The sequence below is a fragment of the Pezoporus occidentalis genome, unplaced genomic scaffold, assembly GCF_034315485.1.
Source record: "Pezoporus occidentalis ecotype Australia unplaced genomic scaffold, CSIRO_AGI_Poc_V1 ctg15, whole genome shotgun sequence".
NCBI classification, from domain to species: domain Eukaryota; kingdom Metazoa; phylum Chordata; class Aves; order Psittaciformes; family Psittacidae; genus Pezoporus; species Pezoporus occidentalis.
Window position 1 is genome coordinate 2068707 of NW_026913316.1, and position 17308 is coordinate 2086014.

Genomic DNA, 17308 nt, shown 5'->3' on the forward strand with positions numbered 1-17308 from the left:
GGGTTGCTAGAGGAAGTTGGTACAGGATAAATAATTGCATATGAAATTCAAATAACTTTTCTGTAAGCTACCTGCAGCAGAAGAGTCCATACAGTGCCTGCATGTGCCTGGTTTGTTCAGTGGCACACATCAGTACCAGAGGGTTTCTGGAGTGTGGGTGTACAGCTCTTCCCTTCATCTAAGCACTGGTGTGGTTTCATACAGCTAAGAAGTTTGCTCCCAGAAGGACACTTCCAAGGATGCAGGGATTGGTGCTTGTACCTAGGAAAACTGAAGTCATCATCTGATCCTGGCAGCTAGGGAAGAGTGGCTGAGCCTCTGCTGAGGGTCCCCCAGTATCTGTACCCCACATGATGGGGGAGGGTATAGGGCCCTCAGCAGCATAACATCCCATAGAACAAAAGCTACAGGATGGAGAAGAAAGTACAGGGCTGTTGTGACCTCCCAGTCTATTCATAAATAAAATACTATAATTTAAATATGACATACTTACGGCTTTTGGTTTATTGAGGAGCTGAGATGCAGGGTCTCTTGGATGGAGACTATATACTTCACACTTGTGGAGGCTTATGACATCAGCCTACTCCAGTTAAGTATGCAGGTCTTAGGGCATTCAGAATAATAGACCTTTAACCAAAAGTGATGCTCAGTCTTCAGGGGCTTTAGGAGTGGAAAGAGGAGTGTCACATCCAGAAAAGCAAAATTGAGAGTCAGCTACCTAATGAATTGTGTCAGGGAGCAGCAGGAGCAGGGGCTGCTTCCCACAGTCTCCAAGCCAAGAGGTGAGGGTGGATGCAATATGGACCTTCAATGCCCTCACCAGTGGGCTCAGACAGAGGAGCAGAGTTGGGGAAATGCAATTGGGGTCCTGTTGGCACTTCAGGGTGCATCAGGCAGCAGCAGTGGATCAAACCATGTCCAAGGATGAGGCAGGAAATCCAAACAAGCCAGAAACAGGGCTGGGGACCAGTACTCTGCAGCATTGCTGGGACAGGGTCAGGGCTTCAGGCTCAGGGGCAGAGGGGTCCTTCACATCAGTGCATGGTCCTGGGCCATGGGCACTGGTATGTAAAGCTGGCAGGTGAGTAGGTAGGTGTGTAAAAAATGAAGTAAATCAAAAAACACAGAAGCGGTAAGAATGACTTTAATTAATAAATTGCGTGGTAATTCTGCCTTTTTCAGTGCAGTGTCCGTAAGTTAATCGTCTTGAGCAAAACAGACAGGTAATTTGTCAGTTATGATCACATGAGCCTTTGATATCCCTCCCAGTCTGGGCAGGAAGATAACTCAAGCACAAAGAACTGGAACATTGTGATACTTGATTCATCCAGTTACCATCCTGATGGAGTGCCATTTTACCAGAGCCACCTGTTCAGGAAGGAAAACAAAAATCCCCTAGTATTAGGTATTAACATGCTTATTTCAGTAAGATTTGGCAATGGAAATAATGTCTGAGCTAGGGAATAAGCACTGAGCTTTCTAAAGTTGTATTAAATAATTTGCAGTTTTTATACCTCGTATAAGAAATTCTACTGCAATTCTGGGAATTGTATTTGCACTGTAGCAGAAGAAGTGATGTTGTTGAGTAACTGACAATTACCTGAGAATGGTAAAATAATAATTACAAAATTAGAATGAGTGTTTATTCATAAAAGAACAGACACCTTTATAAGCTGTAATTATCTTTTTGCTAATTTGGTCTCTGACTGGCACACAAAGCATACTAAGGATTAAACTCTTCCCAAGCATAACACCAATGCAGTCAAAGCACTGTTAGAGGTGAAGTTTGTACACTGGATATGTTGTAAAAGCAGGTCGCACAAAGGCAAGTCTAATGAGTGTCTGTCACTCAGGGAATGCTTATCTGTCGACTAAAGAATTACCACAAGCTTATCTGTCAACTAAAGAATTACCACAACTGCGGAAATCGCTTAGTGTAGGATATTTCAAGAGACTGGGGGCTGAAGGTTGCCAGAGCATCTGTAACTTTGGACTTGAAACCAGCTCTCAACTTTGGGTGTTCAGTTTGTATAATTCTCATCCCACTCTTTTTTTTGTGGTTGGTCAGTCGTGGGTTGTTAGAACACAAATGCACTCTGCCCATTGGCCCAAAGAACATACAGTTCTTAAAAACCCTCTTTTTAAGGTGAGGACTGATGGAAATAAGATGCACAAAAGTGATCATGAAATAAAGAACATGATGATTCTGCAGAAGCTTTTACTCAGATACAGCTCCTATGAAGTCAGTTTGGGAGGGAAGGGGCAGAATGCTTATGAGGGGTTGTCCTCTTTCACTGCATACAAGTAATTTGGTTCAATTTATAGGAAGAATCAGGATGAAGCAACAGACTAACATGCTACATGTATACATTTACAGATGGGAGGAAAGAATATCTGAAGGCAAACATAATAGTACATTCCATGGCAAAGCAAATGATGAAGTGGGAGAAGAGAGCCTGCTATTCATGCAAGAGTTTCATAAGCATCTGAATGCCCAATGGGAAGTGTGAATTTTGGTGTTTAGTTTAACAGGAACAAATGAAATGACTCCAAGGGTATGTGTTAAAATGAAAAGGGAAAAATGAAATCTCTGACAATATATAATCCCTGTCCCCAGGACAATTACTGTGACATACAGCAGAGTCAGGCATTGAGACAGAGCAGTGTAGGGTTTTCTAAGAAGTTTGTTTCGGCAGAAGAGCCAAGTTGTCAGACACCATCCCTGGGGTATAAACCAAAGGGGTAGACAGCACTGACAATAACACTCGTAGCAGAGAGGGTTTGTTCATTGGTTTATATGGCATGGACTAGGTGGGTATAAGTAGGGTTGTGGCAGAGTGACTCCCTTTTCTTTTTACAGGTTATTTCAAGCAGCAGTGATGCACAATGACTCATTAAGCTGAAGGGCATGCTAGAGGGTCAGTTCTTTCATCATCTTTCAGTATGCACATAAAGCCATTTGGAGATACAATGAAGTGACATAATCTGAGGTAGGATACACACTGGCAATTTCAGGCTAACTGACATGAAAGTAGGACATGAGTATACATACTTATTTCTTATGCTGAAGGTATATTTAGCGCAAGCATAAGAATTGTAACTTATTATGCATCACTTTTTGTTTTTTACTATTAAGCAATTTATGGATAATGAGATTTTTTTTACAGGTATCTAGCTTAAAAGAAAACATAACACTGTGGGACATTATTAGTGAGAAGCAGCAGAGATACCTTGATGTTTATAGTGGAGTTAAAGTATAAAAATAAGAAAATCGAGGGGAGAGATTATTCTAGAAATAGTAAAATGCAATTTCACAGGAACAATATCGTATAATGAGTAATGTAACTATAAAGAAATAGCATTAGCAAATAATAAATTAATATTGAGATGCCTGGACGAAAATTGTGAAGGAAATGCTATAGGTACTGTAGAGCATTGGATAATGACAGTAAAACAAAAGGTAGAATTTATATGCTAGTATCTAGTCTAGACTGGGAACGGGGAGAAAAAAGAGATAAGACAGCCTTTCTAAGAATTTTTAGTTTGGTAGAGGAGAAAGGCTCCTCTTAGGTTTGTGAGACTCCAGCTAGAGAGATTTCCGTAGCAATCAATTCACTGATAGTATCAGTATACACGCAGTTGAAAAACAGTTGACTTCTACTTTTCTGTGCTCTGCTGTAAGTTAATTTGTTTAATTCAAAATAGTGTTTCATACTTTCTAATACTGTGCTGAGAGTTCTGCTTTGTGACTTCTTATCCTCTGTGTCAACATTTGTAAGTAGCTGATCAGAAAAAGATGAACCTAATAATCCAGTGAACTGATTGGTGTTGTAATTAATTGTGATCATCTGATTAGTCAACAACCAAAGCTGATTTACCATCCTTTCTTCTCAAGACTCCGCACTGATAATGTTTTTTCAAGACTGTAAAATAGATGCAGAAAGGCACTTGAAACTCAGATGTGACAGGGAGATTGCTTTGTGGGTTTGGGGAATCATCTTACTTGAGCAATCATAATCCTATTTGTTTGTTCCTCCTATTTGTTGATAGGATTGCTCACTGCAAATCACTGTTTGCTTTTGTTTTTTTTCTTGGAACTTAATCTATATTCATTGGATTTTCAGACTGACAACTCTGCTAAGCATAACTATATACATCGTTTACGGTCTGATTTTGGTGATTATCCTTTTCACTTGATTCTAAAACCAAAGCGAAAGAACTGTGTAACTTTCCAATATTTTGATTATAGGACCTGAGAACTGCATTACTAATAATTCTTCTAAATGTTTCAAACTGAAGGATGCGTGCAAACACACTGAGCTTATGTGCCTACTGAAGTATATAGGAGTAATATACAATATATTGTAATACCTGATCCAAAACTCTTTGGTTTGGTTTAGTGACAGCAGTGTCAACTTAAAAATCAGCGTAACAAATGGAAAAGTGAAGATTAGAGCATAAAAAATATAATCTTTCATCAAAATGAAACCCAGAATGCATCTGTAATGCCATTATTTATTTTCATAATTTTACAACTAGAAAGTCATATCTGAATTGTCATCTAGCCTATGTAGAATGCTTGTCTAACAGAGTGAGAAACCAAAGTATCATGAGATCCTGTCCAAAAGATTTGAAATAGTTTGCCTTCATACAGGTGCTATTCTGAGTTAAGATGTATGAAATAAGCTCTACTTCCCCTTTTTTTAAGATACAGCTTTTGTGTTTGCACAGACACACTCGCATCCTTATATAGACAAACTAGGAGATCTTGGTTTAGCTTGCCACCATTTTAAAGTGTCTACTTATTTGGGAATGTAACTGTCTGGGCAGTTGACTGTAAAATTACTGGGTTGTACCTGAATCACAGATTTGTCTTTTTGTGTCATGTTGCAGAAGGAATTTGACACTTGTGGCACAGGACTTTCTACTGCATAGGCTCAGTTGCCTTCAGTGGAACTTGTTGTGACTAAAACTTTAGGAGATCCTTCAAATATATTGCCAGTGTGTCTGTTTGGCATAGGGAGTCTCTTCCAGGATATTCACTGGATATTTAAACTGCCTGTTTTGTCTGGGAGGCTAACACTTGTCTGTATTTTGTTTGTACGTGTGAACCAAAAAACGATACTCATGTAATACTGTGAGCAAGATAGAGACCTATAGTTTACTAATTAAAATAGTTTTGCTTTTATAATGGACATTTAAGAGAATGTACTGACAACAGTACACTCACCAGAATCCAAGATAGTCAAATGACTAAGTTTAAATGCAGATATTAGGCTTTGAATTGCTTTCCTTTTTGCTTGTGTGGGATAGCACAGCCATAGTCTTTCAGCAAAGACTTCTCAGCGTGCTGAAGAGCCACTTCCACGTGCCTTATTGAAGTGGAGCAGAGGATGGCTCCAGAGAATACAAACTCTCAGGACTTCTTGGGTTCATAATTCTTGACAGAGGGAAGAAAGGATGCACTAACTAGTCTTTTAAGAAAGAAAGATGTGTAACAATTGAAGTATAACCTGAAGTATGTTTTCTGTGGAGTTTAGCATTTGTTTTTTGGTTTTTATTCTAATTCCAAAAACTATACTTGTGGAACTTTTTCACAGAATTTTGGTTTAGGAGTTTTTTTAAACTGGCAAACTGCTCTGTTTGGAAAAGTGTCATGTTTATTTTTAACATTAATATTATGTGATGGTATGGTCCTTTCCTATTACTCTAGGAACAAATATATTCTACAGATGAGATTTTTCTTACCGTGGAATTGGTTTTGCTATGCAGCTCATGCAAGTCAGAGACTTTACCATAGGACTAAACAGGACAAATACAGACTTCATCTCTTAGTGGAGGAGGCAAGTAGACACAGAAATGCTGAACAAATAACCTGAATTTTAATAGTTTAGAAATTGTTTGAACAGTTTATGTAGAGGAAAGCAATTAAGGAACATCAAAACAGACAAATTTGTAAGCATTTGAAGAAAATAATCTGATAAATAATCGGTAGAATGAGGTTAATTGAAAACTGTGTCTGACCAATGGTTTTGTTCTGAATAAGATAACAAGCTGAGCAGAAAAAATGCAAAACTAGGACAGACTACTTTACAATACTGAAGCATCTGACACAATATTTTTGAAACTGAAATAAATACTATGAGTCTGTCACTTATCTAACATGCTTATTGGTTATGCATTTAATCTTCAAGGTACAAAGGTAGGATTGTGAATCAGCCCTTTTGACTCCTCCTAGGGTATCTTATTTATTCCCATATCTACTATTTCTGTGTTTTAGTATGGTTTGCTATAGTTTATAGCGTTTTTCAACATGCTAATATTTACTTTCTTTCAGTCCTGAGATACCAGAGTTGTTTAAAATGGGAGGTTGCACACTGTGGTTGTGGCTGTTAGATAATAGTGAACAGTTTGGACACTACCATTAGAGATTTAGATGATGGTCTCTTAAGATCTGCAGAGTGCTACTGGCTGAGTGGAGTGTACATTGAAGCAAAAGTAATGGTTGAATTATTATGCCTAACACCTTTTCATTTAAATTCATAAAATCATAGAATAGTTAGGGTTGGAAAGGTCCTTAAGATCATCTAGTTCCAACACCCCAGCCACGGGGATTCATACAACCTTGTGCTTTTCAGTGGAAAAGGCAGCCACTCAGACATCTTGGATTGGCCATTTTATTATGCTCCCTCAGATAAAGAGGAAAAAGGAAAGACTGCTGAAAATAGAAGTCTGCTTTTCCTCACCTCGATATTTTCTGCAGTCTCTGGGCACAAGTGAGAAGCAGTGTGGTGCTTGGCTTCTGGCTGGGGCCACCACACCATGCCAAACCATTCTTGTGTGCAATAAGTCTTTAACACATACAGAGCTCTATTTGGCAATGTTACAATTCTAAATGGAGAAAAATGCCTTCACATTGACATCTATAAGCTGTTCCCATTATGACCTTCAGAGTCTGCATCACAGCAGCTTCTTCCCAAGAGCAGTTAAGTGGCTTTTTCACCTCCTGCAGGGAAAGCATTAAAAGCAGTATATGCATAAACAGCCGAGCATTAATGAATGTAATTATTTTTATGCAGCCAAATACTACTTATCAGAGAAATGAAATACCAGATCAGAAATTTCCTGCAGGTGGTTTTTTAATACCATAATTGAAAACATTTCCTGAATATACAATATGTAATTCTGTATTTAAATAGAAGTTTTAGGTTTTGTTTAAATAGAAGTTGCACTTCAAACAAAAATGCATAGCAAAGGAGGAGAGGGGGAGTTAGAAATACTTTGTTTCTTTCAGATGAGTCTATGGTTGATTATACCATGAAACTTACCAAAATATTTTATGCATAGAATTTTGACTTTAAGATTTTTTTAGGGAGACAAGTTCTTTTAAGATGTTTATTGCAGTTTTTGTTCTCTTCTACCACATCTCTTCAAAACATATCAAAATAGCCAAGAATTGTTAGAAGTCAGTTGCTTCACAGATCACACAAAGCAGTCATTATAAACAGTGCATTTATCGTAAGGATTGGACATGCAGAAGCCCAGCAGTAAAAGCTACCTGTTGAGTGCTTGACTTGGTAGGCTAATTGCTCTGGTGTTTTGAAAATGAAAGCTGTGGCTGAGTAACTAAAGCTAAATGACATTGTCATAGCATTTGATAGAAAGGTAATAACCAGGGCTTTATGCATATGAGGTGCAATCAGGTGTTTGTGTAATTGCAAACATGCTTTTAAAGTGAAATGAATACCTAAGAAATAAAGATCTGGGGCCAAATTCTTTTTTATAAAATGGTCTTGCTTCTTTAATTACAGCTTAGATATTCTGATTAATAAGAGAGAATTTACCCCAAAACCTGTGTTATTCTTAATCCACATGCAGGATTGGTAAATTATTGCTACTCTAAAGATGAACGTATAGGTAAAGAAGGCTAAGAACATTTAGAGAGAAAAAAATCTGATGCATAGAATGCATAGAGCTGTCATTCAGATAGGGCAAAATTGCAAGGAGGATCTGTGGCAGATCCCAACAGTTAGAAACTTAATAATAAACATTAACCATCTTGTGTTTTCTTTTTTTTTGTCTCACTGCCTTGTTTAAATCTGTATGTTGTCTGAGAAATGCTGCTCTTATCAGTTCTTTTAGTTTTTACCACTGAAGAATGATTAAAAAAAAGGCTTAGTGTGCAAAGAATGATGGAAAAAGTAAAATTTGTCTAGAAGGTACAGCCGTAACCATAACTACTACAGCTAATCTATTTACTGTATGTCCAAAGGCTGCACTGAGTACTTACAGATAAGCCAGTGTGACTCAAGGACTACTCCATTACAAAAAGCACTTAAAATTGTGTAGTTGTCAAGGTACTGATGATGACCATGAGCACACTTGTCGGATATGTGCATAATGCTGGTTGTTTCTTTTTGCTGTCTGAGTTACTCTATTAGACACATGCACCAAAGAGCCTGAATGCTTATAGAAACAGCTGGAAGTACCAAGAAAAAGTAATAGCTCTTATGTGATCATCTGCTACACTGCAGACCAATTCATAGAATCATCACCATTCACTTCAGCCTGTGGTGGTGCTGGAGATGCCAGCTTGCTGCTGAGACAAGGCTCTGTCCCTGAAAGAGAATGTTTAGTCAGTCAGACAGAATTAAAAATAGGCAGCATGTAAAAGAGCACATGTAGAGGAGGCCGGTATCAGGGATATTATACTGGTATTTCTATTTTTCATGCATGTATTTTAAATATGAATATTTAGCACATCAGTTGCAACTTGGATACTCTTCTGACGGCTTTTCCCTTGCAAGGTACCCTCAGAGAAAAATAAACATTGTTCTACAACATTGGTGGAATTTTTTGAATTCTTGGTTTATATAAACTTTTCCCCCTTTCTATGAAAAATCTCTTTTTGATGGCTATTATAATAAGTAGAAGGATGAAAAAGTTTGAGGCTGTTATGATTAGTCCCTCTTAAGACAAGACATTTTGTAATAAAGGTGTACTTTGGATGACCTGAAGTTTTATGCCAAAGAAAACTTCTGCATTCCACCTGATACAGGATATTGTCCTTCTTGTGTTTGTCCATTCTTACATCACCTCAGTCCATAGCAAAAATATTACATATACTAGATATCAAACATGCTTTCTGTTTTTATCATGGTGCCTTGACGAAGAGACCTGTCTCCATTTCATCTTTGCTAAACACTGTCTTTCAGATTTATTGAACTGCCACTGGGAGTAATGTCAACAGCTTCCTAAATGTTCCCATATCCAGAGGGCGTGTTTCTCGGAAGCACACTGGCTTTCTGGATGATCTTTCCATATTCCAATAGAATTTAATGTCCCTTCCCTGGATAAGGCAGGTGAGCTTAGTTATCCTAGAGGCATAAGAATTTTGCTCAAAACTTCCCACAGTTTCTATAAGTCTGTGCAAAATGACACTAAAGGAGAAGGAAATTACTTGGCACCACCCACTCAAATTCCACCACTTACATTGAATTGCTAGGGTAAATGTCAGGGTTGGTAAGAATCAGGAACGTGTTGCACGTTCCTTCATACTGCACGCTCCTTCATACCCATAGAGCACTGGATTGACACCCGTAATGTGTGTTGGGAGGATCATGCCTGCTGTTAGTTATGATAGCTGTGACATATCTTCCCATAAAACTGAAGCTGGATTACTGTAATCTCTTTCTATTCCTACATTATTATCAGTCTTCCGTTTGTTCATAAAATAGCAGTTTGATGAGACATAGGTCTGAGCTCTTGTTCTATCTGTTCTTAGTGTTGTTCTCCTGAGAAGGTATTTGTGTTTGCACGTTTTTGGAGGTCTGAGTGGGACCTTCTGACTAAGCTGAGAATTATTCTTCAATACTCTGTATTCTTGGTATTCCTGTGTGACTGGATTCCAGATGAAATTCATTTTACTGGAGTATAGAGTTCTAAAGTATTTCTCATCCAGTTAGATTGAAAATATCAGCCTATACTTCACATATACCCTGTGAATAGAGTTTCCACAAAGAATCAAAATTTACCAGGCAGTCAGGGTTTTGCTGGACTGCTGTTACGATGGCAAAGTATTTTTTTCTTGAAAACCTGTCCATTGTATCTCTGCATCTCGTCAAGAATCAAGAAAATGTGGTCACTTGTTTGGAAACTGACACTGGAGAAATATGTGTTTACTTAGTGGGACATTTTACCAACATTAGATCCTACTAATACTCCAGTTTAAGGCTTGCACAGGGACCTGTAAATTTACAAATGACAAATCATGTCTTACTCCCTGTCACACTGACAGCTACAGCATGTTCCAGTTAACAGTGAGAAATAAGAAAATTAAGATGGCAGCATATTTTCTTTGACAGCTTATATAGTCTGGAGCTTGCTTCTGTTTCACAGAAGTACGTAGCTTGAACAGGATGAAATTAGAGACCTTCTGTGAAAGATTTGTTAACAATGATTCCATCAGTAGAGGTGGAATGGGAATAGTAAGATAATAGGAAGTATTTCTTTTTAAGTAATCAAATTATTATTATTTCTGCCAAAATGGTGATGCAAGGTTTGGATTTGTCTTGGGTTTTAAACTATTTCCCATGTAAATAAATATGCCTGTTCTGGGGAGGGCTGGAGTATTTGAGTCAGTGCAGAAACTAGACAGAGACTTAAAAGAAAAGGAAAAGCAGTCATGGGAATTTGGTATACTCACCTCTTGGTTGCAGAAGCAGCAGGAGCATAAGAAGGATGATAAACAGAAAAACTGAATTTGACATCTCCTCCACACACAGCAAGGAAATACACTGTCTGTGCAAGATGCGTGCCTAGTGTGTCTGTATTACTTTGTATAGTGTCCTCCTATTCTTTGGCTAGAAATGAATGAGGCAGACAGCTCACAGCTCAGGGACTATAAGGTTGACATCGCTGTCTTGGTGAGGAGGAGTTTCTGGTGAACCTGGAAAGGAACTGACAGGCTTCCAGCCTCTGCATGCTCTGGAGAGTCAAGGTCACATGGTAGAGCGAAGGAGAAACTGCCTCAATGAAAAGATCGTGAAGAATTTCTCTCCCTGTTTCTGCTAATGTGTAAGTCTATATAATTTGAAAGCTTGTACACAGTATGTGTAACTGCAGAAATGAAGAAGCCTGGACACATTACGTCAGTACAGACTGTTGCATCTAGTTCTGATGGAAAAGATTCAGTAATATTTCCTTTTTTAGATATATATGTAGCGGTGCCAGGAAAGCGGGTGCGCTAAGAACAATTCCTCAGCACCTTCCTATTGTAATTTTTGCAGTTATTCTCTTAGGGCTGGATACAAGTATCTTCCTGGAGGTGGGAGAGTAGAATTTCAAATGAAAGAAGTCCTCTGATCCTCCTTTTCTGCCCACCCCACGATGCACTTTTCATATCCATGATTTTGCTTTTTCTATATTTGCTGCCCTTCCGGAATTTCACATGAAGTTACTGCCTTTTGTAAGGAGATAGCCTACTAAAAATAAACTGTAGGCAGAGTCCCCAGCCCTGCAAATATGGGGTGTGGGCACTGTTTTGGGAAAACCATGCACTGTAATTTTACGTACTGACTTCTGTCATCCAAAGGGAAGTTGGAAGGTTTCCACCACTTCAAAGGGAGAGCCAATGAAAGACTTTTTCCAGTTGATGCTTTTCAGACCCCAGTTCCTGTATGACAGAAGAGGGTTTCCACATGAACTGGACAAAAAGCCCCCATCTGCTGCTCTTAAGCATCAGAGAAGGGGGAAGGAGGTGCAGAGTTCAGGGACCAGAAGACAACACAAAACTTGTGTTGCCATTATGAAGGGCACACCTCTGGTGTGTAATGATATGTGGTGAACCTGGGAGTCTCAAGGAGAATGGAAAGCATGGATTTGTTCATGCTTTCATGCTAGGAAATAAAGGAATTCATTCTAGTGCTCCAGGACTGGGTTTTGTCAGGCTGGCTGCAGAGTTGAAAGGAATGGTACTGAATTAATTGAAGCAGTTTGTGTGTGGAGAGCAGAACTAATTAGAACTTTGTAGAGATGCAAGTATAGATGGAAAATCATGTGTGTTTAGGGAGCAGAATCAATTAGGAACCTGCATTGGAGAGACTGGGGAATTGTCCAGTTGTAAGATTACTTGATTAGGAAAACTCTTTGGTGCTTTGGGGGAATGGAAATTCTGGTTTTTAGATTATAGGGAGGCCAAACAGGTTGAAGTAGATAGAGCAAAAAAAAAAAAAAAAAAAAAACTGAGAGGAAACCTATCCTTTAGTCGTCTCACCTGCCTCCATCTCAAATTCATTCTCCCCTCTGAGGTTTCTCATCTTTATTCCATCCTTAATGCAAAGGCATATGAAAATGACATAAGCAATGGGCTGATGCCAGAGGGTTGTCTTCCCCTACTGAAGGAGGCTATATGAAAAGTTTCACCCCGTTCCTGAGATTGCTATTTTAACCACTTCCAAATCAAAATTGCTGTGCAAATCTGAATGTGTCAGGGAGATTTGATGGTAGCAAGTATAGATTCTGTTTATGTATGCTCTTCCATATATATTTGTTTCTTTATATAGCAGTATTTTGAACTTCATGACACATGTTATGCAGTAAATTTGTTTTAATTGTGTTTTTATCAATGTGTTGACAAGGCCCTCTGGCCCTCTCTGAGGAGCACAGTTACTATAATAGGCTGAGGTTTTAAATTTTGCAATGTAAAGCAACCTGTGAGTAACTACGTAAAGAGAAGATTGAGGATTAATGTTCTCTCAAAATGAGAGAGAAAGGGAAACACTCTTGTCAAATGAGAAGCAAGCAACACCAGGTGGTTTATGTTATGCGTTGATAGTATTTTTCTCTCAGGTTAAGAGCCCTAACTACTGGGCTCTACTCAAATCCCAGGAGATTTCCTTGGTAAAACCCCTAGACTTTTTAAGCCTGATTTATATGTACATATGCACATTTTAAATACACTTTTTCGCAACTTAAAAGGAAAAAAAAAAAAAGAAAAAGAAAAACGATGAGCCTTACTCCAGATTTTAGCAGCCTGTGAGCCTCACTGCTCAGGTGGCACATGCTGCTTGGCCTCTCTGCCCCTTCCTGTGGAGTATCTGATGACTTCCATTTGTTCCCCAACCTGTTACATTTCCTGAGCTCATTCACAGCTGTCTTCATTATTCACAGCTCTGAACTGATGAAAGCAGAACAGAAAACAAGCATTTTATCTGAATGTTAATGGTGAGAAGGTTTCAGGAGGGGAGGCGGGCAGGGGAGCTGTGGAGGTGGTGACCCTTGCTGTTGCCTTGCAGGAATGTCAGCTCTGCTGGAGAGGAGGCCCGCAGAAGAATGAGAGAGTGTGATGGCCTGACGGATGCGTTGCTGTATGTGATCCAGTCTGCTCTGGGGAGCAGTGAAATTGATAGTAAGGTTTGTCATCTTTATCTTTTCAAGTGCAAGGGATCCAGGTATTCAGGGTACATCAGGACTATAAAGTGACAGGTTGTTTTATAAAAAAATGTGTTGTGAGGGAGATGCTTTAGCAAAGCATAATTCAGCCAATCATTTTCTTTTCCTTCTGTTGAGCTGTGTTTTTTTGTGTGCTAAGTATTGGATTTGTGTCTGCCTGTAGCGTGCACAGGTAAGCATGTCATCCTCTCAGTTCTAAGGGAGAATAGAGGCTACTTATTTAAGAAGAGCAAATATGTCATATTCCATGTAAAGTTCCTCATGTTGCTCTGCCAGGTTCACCTTAAAATGGATTTTTCAGTACAGAGTATGAGACAGAGCTAGTAACAGTGATGTCAGCTTACAGAGCAAACCAACTAACAGTTAATGGCCTGTTTGGCATTGCAACCAACATTTTTTTTTAGGAGGATTAATTAATGCCTTCAGTAACAACTGTTTTAAGATGTATTTTTGTGTCAACTTTATTTCTCTGAAAGTACTAGGATATGGACAGGCTTTTCCAAAGGTAAAAGGTACTGCCTAATGAAAAAGACTTCAAGCATTTACAACTGAAGGTTTGTAATACACTAAAGTATTCCAGAAAAAGAAGAAAAAGTATTCCAGAAAAAGAAGGAAAAGGCTAGCTTCAAATACCTTTCACTTTCAGTATATGGTGTTAAATTAATTGCCATTGCTGCAGCAGAGCAACCTTGGTCCATTTGAAAACCCCTAAGAATCAGAGATTTCAGTTTCAATGGAGGGCAGCCTTTTATGCAGCAGTTTTAAAGCCTACTGGGTTTGTATTTCCACGTGATCCTTCACAGATAGTTGCCCATGGACCTCTGTGAGTTATATAGATTGGAGAGTGATACTCTCGAGAACTCTCTGATCATTAGCTTGAGCCAAATATGTGAAATTTGCCTATGAATTTAGCGGACAGAGAGGGGAATTACAAGAGGTTTGTACTGTGTGGGGCTGGACTGTTTTGCTATTAAAAAGGCTAAATAAGGAGCACAGTAAGCTTCCTGTTTTGCTGCCTGTTGTTAAACTATTCCGTTTATATTCGTATCTGAAATGACTTGGAAAAACTACAGGCTAAGACATATATGAAGGAAAAAATGAAGAAATGTGAGAAATTATTCTGCCTGCCCTATTAGTTTTTACGTCCTGTCTAAATTAGAATGTAATTTAATTAAAATATTTAACTCCATATCACTTGCTATTTAGTTTCAAAAACTGTGCTATTTTAACAAAACAATTGAACTTTGTTGTAAAGTTATAAATGTTGTTTTCCAAATAATATGACAATTGCCCTGTTAGGTAATTTTGTTGTACTAACAGCTGAAATGCTGAAAAACTAGTCTCTGCTCCCGACGGCTCTGAAAGAGGATGACAGACTTGCAAGCACATGCAGAGCCATCGTTAAAAACTTCACCAACATGAGGAATGACAAGAGTGCATAAATTATAGCAGCGTTACAAGCATCTTAGCAGCATTGTTTCTTGTTAATATGTAGTAAGAAAAAGCTATGCTAATTCAAGTTAAAGTGTTAAAAATTAGACTTAGACATGGTTACCTGACAGTTGCTGGTCATAAATTTAATTTAATCTATTAAGGTTGAAAGACTAGTGAACTTGTATTTAGTCCCCTTATGATGAAACTGATAAAGGAATAAGGAATACAAGGACCCTGGAAAGTTCAAAGGCATAAGTCAAGAAGGAGTAAAGTCTGCCCAACTGCATGGTTAGAACCTTCACCTTAGTGAAGAAGGTGTTGGTTGCATTTGAGCCTTGAAAGTTTGCCTGTCGGTTTTCAGTTTGAGGTAATGTCCTTGCAGTGGACTCTACTGATTTGTTTTCAACATAATGAGAATTAAGTATGAAAACTATTATTTGTAAAAAGGGGAATTAAAATTTACAGCCCTAATTGACAAACACAGAGCTTCAACTTTGGTGCACTATTGCTGTGCAAAAGTAAATGTTAGCAAGAGTGAATAAAATTCATGTATGGAAGAGTAAAAGAGGCATCACACTTTTTAAAAAAGTACATAGTCACTGTGAGGTCTGCAAAGCTTTCAGGTATGAAAGACGTACTAAGAACACTTTCTACACACACATTTCTACATGTGGTTTTGTATTTGGCTGGAGGTGTCAAATTAGTACAAGTGTATTGTGAAATTTCACCTGTTTTAAAAAATAAAATAGTCCTGCATAGATGAGTCAGTCTGAGTATCATCTCTGGAACTTAATGTCATTGCAAAAACTATGTGCCAACTGCATACCTGGCATAAGCTCACACAGTATATGAAGCTCCATCTGTTTACCTCACTGGTGAATATGGCAGAGTAAGACAGAGCTGAAAGCCTCACAGTCATTCTGTTCTGGGTTAATGGAGCTGGGATGTAGTGACCATGGTTTTTTATCTCCAGGAAGCATTAAGAATTGCTGAAATAAATACAGACGGATACAGGTGATTTTGTTAACCATGTTTTCCCTGCCTCCAGAAAATTAAGCTCATACCCTTCTTATTAGGTATAGCAAAACAAATTGAACAAACTAAATGGGGAAGCTTCAGATCACAGTATCACAGTATGCTAGAGATTGGAAGGGACCTCGAAAGATCATCTAGTCCAATCCCCCTGCTGGAGCAGGAACACCTAGATAATGTTACACAGGAATGTGTCCAGGCGGGTTTTGAATGTCCACAACCTCCCTGGGCAGCCTGTTCCAGTGTTCCATCACCCTCACTGAGAAGAAGTTTCTTCTCAAGTTTAAGTGGAACCTCTTGTGTTCCAGTTTGTACCCATTACCCCTTGTCCTATCATTGTTTGCCACTGAGTAGAGCCTGGCTCCATCCTCGTGACACTCCCCCTTTATATACTTATAGACACTTATAAGGTCACCCCTCAGTCTCCTCTTCTCCAAACTATAGAGACCCAGCTCCCTCAGTCTTTCCTCATAAGGGAGATGCTCCACTCCCTTAACCATCTTAGTTGCCCTGCGCTGGACTCCAGCAGGTCCCTGTCCTTCTTGAACTGAGGGGCCCAGAACTGGACACAATATTCCAGATGCAGTCTCACCAGGGCAGAGTAGAGGGGAAGGAGGACCTCTCTCGACCTACTAACCACCCCCCTTCTAATACACCCCAGGATGCCATTGGCCTTCTTGGCCACAAGGGCACAGCCTTGGCTCATGGTCATCCTGTCGTCCACTAGGACCCCCAGGTCCCTCTCCCCTACACTGCTCTCTAACAGGTCGCTCCCCAACCTATACTGGAACCTGGGGTTGTTCCTGCCCAGATGCAGGACTCTACACTTTCCCTTGTTATATTTCATCAAGTTATTCCCTGCCCAACTCTCCAGCCTGTCCAGGTCTCGCTGGATGGCAGCACAGCCTTCTGGCGTGTCAGCCACTCCTCCCAGCTTAGTGTCATCAGCAAACTTGCTGATAGTACACTCGATTCCCTCATCTAAATCATTGATGAATATATTAAATAATACCGGTCCCAGTACTGACCCTTGAGGCACTCCACTAGTTACAGGCCTCCAACTAGACTCAGCCCCATAGACTACAACTCTCTGGCTTCTCTCCTTCAGCCAGTTCGCAGTCCACCTCACTACCTGATCATCCAGACCACACTTCCTCAATTTAGCTGTGAGGATGCTGTGGGAGACTGTGTCAAATGCTGTGCTGAAGTCAAGGTAGACCACATCCACCGCTCTGCCATCATCCATCCACCATGCTATTTCCTCATAAAAGGCTATGAGATTGGTCAAGCATGATTTCCCCTTGGTGAAGCCATGTTGACTGCCCCTCATAACCCTCTTATCCTTGATGTGCCTTAAGATGGCACCAAGGATAAGGTGTTCCATCACTTT

General features: G+C 39.3%; 1 protein-coding gene across 6 annotated transcripts in view; it reads left to right on the forward strand.

Annotated features, from left to right (window-relative positions):
• CTNND2 (catenin delta 2) overlaps nt 1-17308 on the forward strand; it is a 655439-nt gene that overhangs the window by 541108 nt on the left and 97023 nt on the right. For all 6 annotated transcript variants that reach the window (XM_062610812.1, XM_062610810.1, XM_062610813.1 and 3 more), the window contains one exon: nt 13296-13413. In XM_062610812.1, the coding sequence (XP_062466796.1) occupies nt 13296-13413 (118 nt within the window). The remainder of the gene's footprint in view (nt 1-13295; nt 13414-17308) is intronic.